Below are 14,469 nucleotides of genomic sequence, written 5' to 3'. Positions count from 1 at the left end.
CACCAGGCCGAGCCCCGCGCTCACCGGCCACCCGCGGCAGCCGTTAGGCCGCAGCCCTCGGCACCGCCACCCCCGGCCGCCGCCACTCTCCTCAGTCCTGCCCCTCTCCCCTGCTGCAGACTCTGACCACCCTGCAGCGACCGCGGGGGAAGCCGGGCGGGTCCGGTACGGCCGGGTGCAGCGCAGAATCCCCCCCCAAGCCGCCATCCCCACAGCGCCCCCGGGGAAGGCGGCCAGCCGCGATCGACGAGCTCGGTCGCTCGACGGAGGGCCCTGCTCGGCGGTGCGGAGTGCGACTGCCTCTCCCGGAAGCGGGGCGGACTGCTGCCGTTGCTGGGAGGGAGGGAGGGAGGCGGCGATGGCGGCGGCGGCGGAGCGTTACCCGCGGAGCTCCATCGAAGATGACTTCAACTATGGCACCAACGTGGCCTCGGCCAGCGTCCACGTCCGCATGGGTAGGGACTGGGGATAAGCGAGTCCCCCCCCGCCCTCGCAGGGAGGCCCCCGCTGCCTCCCCTTGCCGGGCGGTCAGAGGGGGGTCCTGCCCCAGCGCTCCCAACAAGATCCTCTCTGCTCACCTCCCTCGCCTGTGGCGTTTAGCTGAACTCAGCTTCTGCGCAAGATTTTAAGCTTCTGGGTGAAGGCTGTGAGTGAGAAGTCAGGGCGTTACTTGTCCACCCTCATCGAGGGTGCGAGAAAGATCAGTGGCCAACGAAGGACTGGATTTTATCTTTTTAGTGCATAGGCCGCAGGTCTTTTTGTCAGGGGGGTTAAACCCATATAGGTCCAGACTTGATTTTTCCCAGAGTGATGCACTTTGAAGCCCAAATATGATACGTAAGATGTATAAAAGCTAAAATTGGTGCCCATAATTACACTAGTTTAACCAGGAGGCTGAGAGATTTTAATTTTTTTCTATGAGATGTTAAAATACTGTCTCTTCTGCTTAAGTGTTCATATGCCGTAAGATCATACTAGTAGCTATGAAATACTGCTTTGCTGTTGACAGGCAGGTCTCAGATGCATTGAGTACTCTTGTAGAGGTGTCTAATCAGCAATCCTTGCTGAAATAGGGTTATAATGTTATTGGATGCCTCTTGGAATAAGAGCAGCTGTGTGCTGTGAATTTTTATTAGTTGTTTCTGACAAACAGGAGACCCCCTCTTAGAAAAATACAGTTTTCTCTTGTTTGGAAAATAAAGGACGCTATAGGACATCTGAAAGAGATATTGCTGTAGGCAAAATTGCAGGTGCATTTAGTAGCGTGGAGAGAAGGCTACTTCTAGGTTTGTTCGTTTTGTTACCACAAGGTAGGCCCCAGTCCCTCATGGTTATCAGGTATATTTAACTTCACCTGCTGCAAGCAGATAATTCAGCTTCTGGTAGTATGTGCCCTTAAATGTGTTTAGGCTATGCTATTAAAGATTGAATTGATTCTTCCTGTAAGCTTGTTCTTCCTTTCAGAGCGTTTTGCATAATGGACTGGGTCTCCTTCCATTCAGAACAGGGAATATCTGTATGATGTATCTGTATGTCCTGAACCACTCTTCGCTTCATAATTCTGGAATTATGAAGCCTGTTATCTTAATTTTGTGATTTTTTTTTTCTAGCAGTTTCTATCTGTAGACACCCATTCAGTACAATGCATGTTGCAAATTATGATGAACAACATTTAATATGGCAGAAGGTCAACCAAATACTTATTACTGTAAAAGTTTTTCCTTTTGAAACTTTTCTGGCTGTTTCTGTTTTCCAAAGAACTTTCAAGTTAATTTTTCTTCATTTAGGTCCATTAGATACCAGTAACATGATAGAGAAGGTATGCTGTTAGCAACTTAGTGAGATTAGGTATATGTCGTTTTTAAAATAGTCTGAAGTAAATTCCTTTCCAATGTTTGTTTTTTTTTTATTTCTTTTGTCATCATTGCTATTGTTTAATTAATGATGTCCAGGTATAAATCTAATTTTGCTGGAATACTCTGTCAGTTTTTAAAGACAAAATGGCTTCTTACCACTCTGCTCTGTGCTTTTTCATGGAATAAAGAGTTTCTAATAGCTCCTTATCAAATAGAAGACTTGTATCTAATTCACTGTTGAACTTTGCAAGTGTAACTCAAAAGTTACTTCATTTTTATTTTTCTTATTCTAGCTTTTCTACGGAAAGTGTACAGCATTCTTTCCATTCAAGTTCTGTTGACCACAGTCATATCTGCAATTTTTCTGTACTCTACTGGAGTGCAGGGATTTGTTCATGAAAGGTAAATACCAATATGAAACGGGGCTGTTTATCATGTGTTAAATATAGTTCATGTAGTTTGTTGCTCTGGAACACTTCAATCTTCCTTATCATTTTTATACTCTGTCTTTGCATTCTGTAATAGAAATTTTGTAACCTGACTAGGAGATAACTTTTCTGACATTTTATTATTAAAATGTATTTTTATTGTTATCATTGAAGTTTATTTTAATCAATACTTTATTAATAGTGCTTATGTTAATATTTACGCTATGAAAACCTATACATCAGTTGCAGAACATCTCAACTATTTTGACATTTCTTCTTTTATGGTCTTGTATCTGCTTTTACAATCTGTTTGGAATGCTGTTGTTTATAGGTACCTGTTCCAAAAAGCTGAATCATGTCTTACTCCTCACCCTCCCTCCCCCATCTCCTTTTGTGTTTTTCCTGAAAACTAGTCTGCTAAAATTCCTGTGAGCTTGCTTCTTTTTGCCCTTCAGATTTCCATGAGGAAAAAAAGAAGTTTCAAAAACCAAAACGTTGAACAGGCAGGGGAAGGGAACAAGTAGGAAAAGGAGGAGAGCACTGAGTCCAGTTTCTGTTTTCCCCCAAGTGCACTTGCGGACTTTGCTTTTACTTCCACTTCAAAGCCCAAATAAAAAAAGGGAGCATCAAACACTGTATGAAAGTTTCTTTATAAGCTATAGTTTATACAACAGAGGTTGTAAAACTACAGCTTTCTAGTTAAATCTGATAATATAAAATCGTCTTGCTCAGAACTGTTGTGATCTTGTGTTTGATTTCAGTCTGGTTTTTGCTTGGAGGGCTGCTTGAATGATTTAATAACAGCATTGTTGATTGATCAGTACTGGTTTTCTTTCGTACACTTATTGCCCCTGTTTGTTGCATTCAGGTGCTTATAAAAAAAACCAGTTCCCTGAATGTGGAGTTCTTAATAGGCAAAGTATTACATGTATTTCAAGGCTATTAGTTTAGTACAGATGGATTTTTCTATTCATATGAGTTCATCTCCAGGTGATGGATTCCTGGGCAGTCTTCTGCTTCAGTGTGAAAAAATTGTCTTTACTTATGAGTGTACTATTTTTAACTGATTATCTGTGGTGGTATGTTTTAGAGCAGTTTTATTGTAAAACTTACTTTACATTTACTTTGGATATACAGATCAGTGTATTTATCTAGGTGATCATTTAAAAACTTGGGTTTGTATAAAATGTTTTTTAGTCTTCCTGATATTTTGTTTTAATTTTGATTACTTTTTTTGTACAAAACTTTACAGGCCTGCCTTGCTTTTGATATCTGCGTTTGGATCGTTGGCTGTAATCGTGGCACTGATCCTCTACAGACACCAGCATCCTGTTAATTTATACCTGCTTTTTGGATTTGTAAGTGTTTATATGCATTCAGTTTCAATAGTGTCTAGAATTATCTGTCATTGTGATGAACTCCTTGAAGCGTACTAGTGGTGGCTATATACTTACAAAGTTCTGAGTTATTTTTTGGAGGTTCTGTCCACAGGTTATTCCTGGATAGCTTCTTCTACTTGAGGTTTCTTCCAGCATATTTTTAGGAAGAGTGTTAGAACTTGGAATCAGGTTGAGCAAGCTTTTTTTTTTCCGTGCATATGTATAAATACATCTGTCTATCTGCTTTCATTGTTCTGTTATGTCAGTGATGTTTCTATGGAACTGCTCAGTACAAAAGAAGGAGACATTTCTGTTACCTTATTTGTTTAATGGACAACCTCCAGCAGAGACCCAAATGCAGACAGCCATATGTGTCTATTTCATTGATTGTTTTCTTTTTGGTGCTAAATTCTGAGCACGTTTCCAACACAAGCAGGTGAATCAGAGCTGCCCTCAAATCAGTCTCCTGCAAATTTGATCTTGCAAATTTGTAGATACAGACTAACTGTTGCTCTTGGATATTTTGGATTATATATCAACTCAGCCTTCTGAAAAGAAGTCACACTAGCACCACTGGAATTTGATGCTTTAGGAGTTGTCTAAACTGTATTTGTGATACAATAGGCAGACAGCTTTGCTATGTAAGTAAAAGACTGTTTAAACAGTAACGCGGTTATATGCTTCCTGGCTTCGGAACTCTTGCAGGAGAGTAAAATGTTTAGAAACTTTCAACAAGTGCTGCTGTAACAAGGAGTGATGCAATAGTTTGGCCAAATGTGATGTGGGAGTTTGTGGTATGATGGTTTAATTATTGCATTGTGCAGCAATAGAAGGATTTAAATTTGTTTAAAAAAGATACGGGTTAATATGGGTTAAGTGTTCTGTTATTTCTGACCTCTTGGTTCATGCCATAAATACTTTTCTCACACTTTATTGTAATGAAACTTAATTTGAAATTGACTTTTAGAAAATCTCAGGGCTCATACTAGCTTTCAGCCTAGACCTCAATAATATGTTAATTCTAAGTTATCTGTTTCAAAACAAGGACGAGTGGGAAAAGGAAATTGGTGCAAACGCTTAGCTGTCTAATGAGATATTAAGAGTGTTGGATGAAAGTATCTCAAATATTGAAAAGTATGCAAAAAGCTGAAAACAGTTAATTTCTAATAGCAGTTGAGAGAAATTTTATAGCCACTTGAATAGTTTGTAAGAAGTGTGGTAAGAATGCTGTGTGTTTCGAGTAGAAAACCTAAATGGCATTTTCCTGTAGGGGCTGTCTCATTTATTTTCAGTTTATATTGTATTATTATTGTGTAACACAGCAACTTCCAGCACAGTAAGACAGTGTGATTGCCATTTTCTTGTTCAAAATTAAACATGTTTTCATATACAAAGATTTAACAAGAAAGCTAATGTAATGCACGCTGGGATTATGTATTTTTTTTTGTTTTATGTATGGTTTTTTTTGTTTTACTTTTTGTAGACCCTACTGGAAGCACTGACAGTTGCCATTTCAGGTAAATGGTATCCATCCTATTGTCTGATTCCTTAAAGACATTGGAAAAGGAACCCAATATGTTGTACTAGTTGCCATCTGAGATTCCTGGACATGACTAAAGTGATAATAAATCCCCTGTTTGAAAACTTTAATGAGTTCAGCAAAAAAACCCCAGGGAATCAAGGGAGAAAACTGGATTCTGATCCAGATCTCAAGCTGTATAAACCTGAAGTGAGAAATGAGTTGTGCCATCTGTCCTTTCGGTACAGCTAGCAGTGATTTTTCATAGAAGGCAGCTCTCAGCAGAGCTGATCTGCAAGTGAAATAACCTTATCTTCCCCCTCAGTTTCCTCCTAGGGAATTACTTTGAGTTTGGAGAGTTCTGTACTTTGTTGTCAGGGTTGAGGTGGGGCAGTGTGTGGGCAAGGCATGGCATCACGTTGCATTATAGCTTCCACCATAAGTTGAAACCTCTTCATTATGGTTTATGATCTCCTGCAAAAAAAAAAAAAAAAAGTTATTTGGGGAAAAGAAAGATTAAGGAGGAAGGAGGGAAGAAAAAAAGTTCCACTCATTTCTCTTATCTTTTCCTTCCTACCCCCTAACCAAAACTTCTATGAGCCTTTACAGAGGACTCAGTGTCTTGTGATTTTTTTTTTTTCTTGTTTCAGTATCCTGAAAAATACAGATAGCTTTTTCCTTAAGCTTTCACATATCTAGGCTTAAAAATATTTCTTATTCTCTTTTTTTTTAAAAAAATATTTTTTATTGTGAGTAGGGAAGATCTGTTATCTAAATTTAAGAAGCTACAGCTATACTCTAACTGTCAAACTTGGCTAGCGCAAGGGTCTCTGAGTCCTATGATCATAATTTTGAAGTGCAAAGGCAAGTTTAGGCATAATTTACTTTTATTGTTGACACTTCAGATTTTTTTTTTCCTGTCTGTGAAAGTTTAAACTTCTGTTTCCTTAAAAGATAACTTAGTGAATACATAGTGTGGTGTTCTTTAAATGACAATTTACTTCTTCTGTTTATAGTGAGTTTCTATGATGTGTCCATCGTCTTGCAAGCCTTTATTCTTACTACTGCTGTATTTCTTGGACTGACTGCGTATACCTTGCAGTCAAAGAGAGACTTCAGCAAATTTGGAGCAGGGTAGGTTGTCATATAAATAAATTTATTTATTTTTTTAAATTAAGCTAGTTTTTCCCCTTTTAAAGAAAGCTTTGCAGATATGATAATGAATATCGGTCAATAGAAACTGCTTTAAGGGAATAGTGAGGGTGTCATTTATCTTAAATTGTTCATTTTGTGCAGTTCTGCTTTCTTGGTAAGAAACTCTTTTCTGTGATTATGATTCTTAAAACCATAGTATTACACTAGAAAACTAGTTTACCTAGATTTTTCACTGGGCCAGAAGGCAGCTGCTTCAAATATTTTTTAAAAAGTAAAGTTAGGACATAACTTTTGACAGCTTTATAAAAACAACTTTTACTGCTGATACCAGTGAACAGTTGGCATCAAAGAATTATGGACATTACCAAATATATTATGAAGAGGTTTTATAGGAAGGGAAGATATTTTAAGTAAAATTAAAAAAAAAAAAGATACTATTGCTTACAATTTAAATTCCTTTTTTTTCCAGCCTCTTTGCTTGTTTGTGGATTCTAATCATCTCTGGTTTCTTGAGGGTAAGATGCCTTGCATTCAAGGTTAAAAAATATTCTTTAGCATGAATCTTTTACTGACTTCTCATATAACAGAAAGGGTTTGTGCAGTCCAATATACTTAATGAAAGAAAAATCCTAACCATATCCATTACTGTTGCAGATCATGCTGGTGAGCTTTCACCCATTCATTTCCGATTCAGATTTTTATTAGATGCTGTTCTTGCTAGTGTACAAGTGGTGTTTGTGTTATTGACAAAATTTTTCAGTCAAGATCTACTAGTTGATTGAGAGAATGGGAAGGAGATCCAGGTTTTAATTATATTTTGTTTTTTTGATTTTTCTGCTGTTAATATTCTGGAGAAGAGAGCTTCCTCTCTCCTAAGTAGAGGCACTTTTACTCAGTTAAAGGGTGACTGGGGACTATATGAAATAAGAACACTGAAATGTCATCATAATATTGTATTTGTCTGTACATGACAGTAAAAAGACAGTGTGTATCCTTGTTTTAAGTGTGGCATGTCATTATGCAGGGATTTTAATATTTAAAAGAAAATGAAACTTACAGTTTTGTTGGGTTTTTTTGTTTGTTTGTTTCATTTGCCTCCAGCTGTTTTTCTATAGTGAGACCATAGAGTTGGTGTTTGCTGCTGCTGGAGCTCTTCTGTTTTGTGGATATATTATTTATGACACTCATTTGCTGATGCACAAATTATCCCCTGAAGAGTACATACTGGCTGCAATCAATCTCTACCTGGACATCATCAGTCTGTTCTTACACTTGCTGCGTTTACTGGAGGCATTTAATAAAAAATAGTCAAAAGTGATGTGTTTTGGCTTTAGCATATATGAAGTTAAGTACTTAAATAGCGTTTGGATGATCTACAAACTCTGTAGTTCTGTCTTCTAGAGCCTGAATCTTTTATTACTTTTTCATTCCATGAATGTTCTCTCCTTAGGAAAAAAAAAGCCTTTTTATGTAGCTACAGTTCTCTAGAATATATATTTGATGTAGTTAACATGCTGTCATCATTTCAGTCACTTTTTTAATCACTTAATTTGCACTTGACATAATTCATGATTAAAATGTTTGCCAGCTTCTGATCTCTCCAGAGTAAGCCTCTCTCTGCTCTTCTGCAGCTGCTGGAAATGTTTCCTTTGGGATTCTGAGTGTGTATACCACATAAGGGGAGCTTCAGTTTATTATTGTGCAATGTTTTACTAAGCTTAAATTTTTTTTTTAGTTTTTGTTTGGTAAAATGGAATGCTGTCTCTAACAGAGATGTTCTTTCTTGTTAAGAGCCGTCACATTATCACGTAAGCTGGGAGGGCATTAAAGCAATTAAAGGGAATGTTCTTCATTTAAGTATTATTTATTGCCTGTCTTTCCATATTCTGGAAAATAATTTGGAGATGGATTCTGGCATTTTATCAACTTGTGTATATTAAGGTTGATTGTCAATAAAAATGGCGAAGCCTTTAGTCTGTTCGTGCAGCTTGGACTGGAGAACTTCAGGGCGCTGAGAATGAGCACTGCCAACCCTCACCGAGCAGCGGAGAGGTCCAAGCTGTTGAAATCCTGGAAGGGCAGGCAGGGTAAAAAACAGTTTTTAAAGGCTTTCTTACTTCATATTCAGTGTTTCTGTCAAAGTAATGTTACCGCTGGCCTGTGCTGTCCGTGAGAGGTTACCTGAAAGGTGAGCAGTACTTGGGAAACGCCCGGTGCCCTACCACAGCAGTGACAAGGTGGGCTTCCATCTGGCCCTTGGCTGAGGCTATTGACGAAGCACCACTGCAAATTGTTCTGTCATAGGGTTTCATTCAGCTAAAAATAAAACTTCGCTTTTTCCCTTGTGACGAAATACGTGTTTATGTCTTCGTCCGTCTCCACGCCGCGGTGCCGGGACGTTCTTTCGCGCCCGCAGATCCAGCTAGGTGCGCGTAGCTGGCCCGGAGGCTGCGCGCTCCATTGGAGAATTACGGTAGCACCGGAGGGGGCGGGGCCAGACGTGTCGGTGTGCACAGCCCTGCGCATGCGCGGATAGCGAACGCGACCCAGCGCAGGGGCGGCCAGTGGCCTCGTGCACGGCGGAGGTGAGCGGGGGGGACGCGCGGCCCTGTGTCCACGCGCGGCCCTGTGTCCACGCGCGGCCCTGTGTCCACGCGCGGCCCGGCCGTTGGGAGGGCGGCAGCCGAGGCGATGGCGCCCGCGCCGCCTTAACGGCTCCTCTGCCCTGCCGTTGCCTCGCCCTCACTGCCTCCCTCTTCCTTCCCCTCCCCTCAGGACATGGCGAAGAGCCTGAGGAGCAAATGGAAGAGGAAGATGCGGGCGGAGAAGAGGAAGAAGAACGCGCCCAAGGAGCTGGAGAGGCTGAAAAAAATCCTGGGAAGCAAGGCGGATGTCGTCATGGAGGAGGTCAAGGAGGTGGCGACCGTGCTGCCCGCCAAGAAAGTCCTGGAGCAGGCCGGTGAGTTGGGCTCTCCCGGCGTGGTGCCGCAGTTGCGGCGAGGCCCCGCTGGCAAACCGGGCCCGCCCCCGGAGGAGGCCGAGGGTCCTGCGCCGGCTGTCAGGCGGCCCTGGTTGCCCAAGACCTGCCTTTGAGTGCCCCGCCGTGTTTTCCTTCTCCCTCTCCTTTCCCCGTCACGTGTCTGGCGTGTTTTTCACTGTACCGGTTTTTCTGTTGCAGCCACCCACGTGTCCTGCGGTATATTTATTATCGTTCCTGTGATTTTCACTGTCGTGATCTGACTTAAGGGTTATTACAGGTAGTGAGTTGGAAAACCAAATCTTTGTCTTTTAAAGCCAAAAGATGCTATTAAATCGTTGAATCTGGTCATCTCCCAGCATTGGTTTGCATCTGGTCACTTGCGGAACAAGCTAATTAACATTTGATTGAAAGTCTATAGTATTTTATAGAGAGATCTCTCTTTGTGAAGACATCAGGTGAGTGAGGGTTCATCACTTTGCAGGTTTTTCAGTCACAGCATTATATTTCCTATTAAGCTGGAGATAGGATATAATTTCCCCCCTAGTTTAAGGACGCTAAACATGAAAGTTGGACCGAAATCTAAAGTGATTTTGTAGAAATTTTATCAAGACTAGAGTGATTTTTTTTATTTGTTTGTTTTTAAGTGTACTGTCTCAAAGTAGAAGTAGTAGGGACCCTGCTTTTGTATGCTAATTAACACTGCGTTCCACATTGTGCAAAAGTGGATGACATTAAGTGTCTACAGATAATACCATGCTCCTTGAATAGGGTGTAATCTATAAAGCAAGTAACCCAGGAAGTGGAAACAAAGTTTTTAAATAGCTACATATTGGACAGGAGTCAGAAAGACACCTTCTCTTTCCAAAATTGCAGACTAAACTAAACCATAGTCCTTTTTTTTCCTCCAGTTTATGCCACTTAAGCTGTTAGGATATTGCTGGTGTGGGCTTTTTATGTGGCATGCAGAAGTCTCTTGAGACACCACAGTGGGGCTGTAGAATAATCTTAGTAATCACTGTCAGTCATGCGGCCGGTTTTGTCAGTGTCTCGGATATTAGGAAGGACAGGGAGGTGGTGTGAAGTTGTATAGCAGAGCCTGTAAACTATATTGAAAATGGAAATAGAACGCTATATAAAAATACTTGCCCAATTAAGGGTAGCTTGGAGTATAATTTGTAATTTTATCCATGGTTCTGATTTGTCCCATAAACCAGATGTAAAAGTTGTTCTTTATGGGATTGTTAGGATTGAATTTCCAAAGTGTTTTGGAATATTGTCAGCCTTGTGATACTGATGCTGAAGCTGGAGGAAACGTTGTCTTAAGCCTAGTTTCTGAAGCAAATGCCTGGCTGTCGTTCCTGCACCCCTTTCCAAGTCTGCTGGCAACTTTTCTACAAGTGGCCAATTTCACTCAGTCTTTGCAGACAGATAGCAGCCTGAGAAATATTTAAGTATATACATATTTCACAAAACAGCTTCAAGTTTTGTGAAAACAATGGTGTCCTCTTTGAGAGGACTCTTCAGCACTAACTTTTTGTGCTGATGGAAGGGAGCTCATCACGTCGCCAAATGTTGTAAGGACTTAAGTAGATGAAGGGTTCATTTAGAATATGCACTCTTTGTAGAGAGATGAATACTTTTCCAGCCTAGGAAAGTGTATAGGTGTATTAGGGAATTTTCGTGTGTTACCTTAAGGTATTTTTCACAGCGCACTCTGAAATAACTTTTTTTCCAGTTTTTGTTGTTAGGGAAAAATAATGGAAGGTCTGGCTAGCCTTTGATCAAAAATGGTTTTGTAGCTGTTTTTAAAACTTTGTGAGCATGCACATATTTTTCAAGATAATCGGATCCATTGAGTCTGCTTCAATAACGTACCTTTATAGGTTTTTTTTTTTCTTCATCCTTTTCTGTCTTTAACAACTTTGATAGATTTTCTTTATGTCATTATGTCATTTTCTTTATGTCACTTCTGTTCAGTAGGTTTCTTCCTGTTACTGATTCCTACCGCATCCTTGAGATTGTAAAGTGGTGAAAACATTGTGTTATGTGAACAACTGGTATTTTTTTTGTCCAGGAGTGTTTCTTTGTTTAATTAATGTTGCAACTGATGTTTATTGTGGATATGCTTTTTTGCAGTCAAAATTTGTGTAACACATTAACTTCAGTCATATGATAGGACAGGAGTCAAGAGAAGAAGCTTATGTACAGCTGGTTTTCTTGGAGGGTTGGTTTTTTGATGGTGTTGGGGACTCTCTCTCTTTCTATGACATTTGGAAAACAAGGTTGTTAAGGAGGCCTCATGTTGTGTTTCTCTGACATCTCAGGAGGTTTCTGGAGCCGGGACTTTTTCCACTGCCTGTCCTTTGGTGGATCAGCCTTCAGTTGTGCCAGCAGGCTGTAGGCCTCTGCTGATTCTCTGCTAACTATGAGTGTTCCTGTCCCAGCTTTATGGTTCCCTAAGCACGTCTCTCTGGTGCAGATCCCTGTGAACTTATCAGCATGCTTCAGCTACGGAAGTAGCACCTTGACCTTTTACTCATGAACTTTTTCTCCCAACATCAGAGAGGCACAACATAAAAAAGTATTTTTTCCTCTCTGTAAAAACTCGTGATAAAGCTTTTAGAGTTGCACATGGATGGTTTGGAAACGAGGTTGAAATTAAATAGTAGAGCACAGTGCAAATCTATACTTAACAAAGTGTTCCCCTTGTAGCCTTGTTGTCTCACCAAGACACGTGGTGTTAGCTAGCTGGGGACGCTGTTCTTGGGAGTGACCTCCTCGCAGGCGATCTTCCAGATCCTAGAGATTCATCCTCTGTTTCTGTCTCTAGATATATTAGACTTGACCTCATCCTCACTTTTTGAGACAAGCGTAGCATCACTGGCTCATGCTTTGTACTGCGTTGTATTTCAGCTTTTCTCTTTATTCTTCTCTTTACCTGTTTTCATCTTCCACTCAATTTAATTTTTTAGAACAGTTCTTAAACATTATGTCGTAAAAAGTATTTAATTGTGCATATGTTTCAGTAAGCCTATGGCTTCCTATATGGTTGCAGCTTTTGAAGGAGACCACACACAATGTTTTTATACACAGTATTGGAAGAGATGGCAGACTAAAGAATAAGGTGCTTTGCCCAGACATGGGCCTTTAGGGAAAATTCTGCGTATTTGTTATCAGCTGTGAAGTTCCTGGGTTGCAATTGTATTGGTCTGGAAAACACTTTCAGTGTATAAAGCCTTCAACTCTCTACATAGAAATAACTGTTGTGTCTAGGAATATTTTTGGGGAATATAGTTACAAAATAGCTTCTGTGAAGCCAATTCATGTATTTTACTCACTGTAAAAATCTTTCTTTTTCAGATGACTGCAAAATGGACATAGATAATAAACGAAACAAAAAAACTCTTCTAGACCAGCATGGACAGTACCCAATATGGATGAATTCCAGGCAGAGAAAGAAACTTAAGGCACAGCGCGTTAAAGGGAAAAAAAAATCAAAGTTGGCCAAAGGCCTAGTCTGGTAAAATCGGAGTTTTGTAAGATTGTGGACATTTTACTCGCAAAATAAATATCCCAAATAATTACATAATATTTTTGTACTTGACCACTGAGTGTCATTTATTGTGTTGCATGAATTCTTGAAGAGACTGTTAGGCCAGCAAATGACGAAAGCAGTATCAACTTGGTGTCTTTCCAAACTTAAAAAAAAATACGAAACAAAACCAAAACCAATCAACCAACCAAAAACCCAAAAAGCAAGCTGAGTGCCTTTGAATAAACAAAGTATCTGTGGTTCTCTGTTTTCTTGAGGGGGCAGTCTTCATCTTTTATATTATGATTGCTGAAAATGCTAAAGGAAATCCTACAAATAATGAAATGAAATTGTTTTTGTACTGTGGTCTTTGTCAATGTAACTTGGCTTTTAGTAAATTTAACCAAAGAATTCTGTAAACTCACCGTATCCTTTAGATTTTTCTGTAAAATTACTTCTGTTGTGCCAATTTGTGTTACTTTTAGCATCTGGTAATTAACAAAAATGGGCTTTTAGCATGTAACTTAAAAGAGATTAGACACTGAAACCAACATCAAGGCTTCATGAAACTTCTGTAAGTAAAAAGACAAAGCTGTTGGAACAAATATGTATTTCACTTTGTCTGCAACTGAAATACTGCAGGAGCTAAATAACTGAAAGTAAAACTGATTATTTTATTATTAATATGAGAGAATGCAAATGCACAGATTGGAAATAAAATACTTTTATTTAAGACCTTTTCCAAGTTTCAGTAAAGTAAATGAGAATTTACTTTTCCATATGTATTTTCAGTAGCCTTTTATTCCTCTTAAAATTGTACTCATCTATCATGCTTTACAGTGTGGGCTTAGGATAAAATACTGCGTGATTGTGTAACAGATGCCATTTATATGTGATTAGCTACAGTTGGTTGCATATTACTCGGCAGTAACGTGTGATGACAGATGCAAGAATTAGTTGCCCTGAAAGCTTGTGTTTTTAAAATGTCTCTCATTTCAAGGATGGAAATAATTACAGTACTGGTCCTGCAGTATGTTGCCTGCTGAAGGACCGTTATCGATAAAGAGCATAACCTTTGTCCAGCTTCCTCCAAGATGGGATCCACGTTCTGTAATTGCCCACAAATAGTGATATGTGTCTGGTGTGATAACTTGGGCAGAGGAAGTGGGATTTATTCTTTTGAAAGTAATTACACTAGCTTATACTGTGCTAAAATCCACTAAGAACTGAAGCTGTTAGAAAATTTGGGGGTTTTTTTTGTTTTTGTTTTTTTTTTCTGGGAAAGTACAGTGGATTTTTTATTATTGTTAGGGGAAAAGTAGTATAGAATCCTAGAATGGCTGGGTTGGAAGGGACCTTTAAAGGTCATCTAGTCCAACCCCCCTGCAAGGAGCAGGGACATCTCCAACCAGATCAGGTTGCTCAGAGCCTCATCCAACCTGGCCTTGAATGTTTCCAGGGATGGGGCATCCACCACCTCTCTGGGCAACCTGTTCCAGTGCTTCACCACCCTCATGGTAAAAAATTTATTCCTGGGGTTCAGTCTGAATCTACCTCCTTCTATTTTAAAACCATTACCCCTTGTCCTAAAAGGGACATTACCCCTTGGCACAACAGGTC

The 14,469-nt window shown here is 39.8% G+C and overlaps 2 protein-coding genes across 2 annotated transcripts; both read left to right on the top strand.

Moving 5' to 3' along the window:
* The first annotated feature begins 304 nt into the window (after nt 1-304).
* On the top strand, nt 305-8,690 carry TMBIM4 (transmembrane BAX inhibitor motif containing 4). The gene is made up of 7 exons (XM_010120020.2): nt 305-455; nt 2,150-2,258; nt 3,537-3,642; nt 5,147-5,180; nt 6,199-6,316; nt 6,807-6,852; nt 7,439-8,690. The coding sequence occupies exons 1-7, from the start codon at nt 359-361 to the stop codon at nt 7,643-7,645; spliced, it is 717 nt and encodes a 238-aa protein (XP_010118322.2). The 5' UTR covers nt 305-358; the 3' UTR covers nt 7,646-8,690.
* Nucleotides 8,691-8,858: 168 nt separating this feature from the next.
* LLPH (LLP homolog, long-term synaptic facilitation factor) lies at nt 8,859-13,589 on the top strand. Its single transcript, XM_086748876.1, has 3 exons — nt 8,859-8,922; nt 9,113-9,296; nt 12,678-13,589. The coding sequence occupies exons 2-3, from the start codon at nt 9,116-9,118 to the stop codon at nt 12,839-12,841; spliced, it is 345 nt and encodes a 114-aa protein (XP_086605002.1). The 5' UTR covers nt 8,859-8,922; nt 9,113-9,115; the 3' UTR covers nt 12,842-13,589.
* The last annotated feature ends 880 nt before the right edge of the window (nt 13,590-14,469 follow it).

This window comes from Chlamydotis macqueenii, chromosome 1 (assembly GCF_036417535.1).
Source record: "Chlamydotis macqueenii isolate bChlMac1 chromosome 1, bChlMac1.mat, whole genome shotgun sequence".
Classification (NCBI taxonomy): Eukaryota; Metazoa; Chordata; class Aves; order Otidiformes; family Otididae; genus Chlamydotis; species Chlamydotis macqueenii.
Note: the sequence above shows the minus strand (reverse complement) of the source record. Positions and strands in the feature narration are given on the sequence as shown.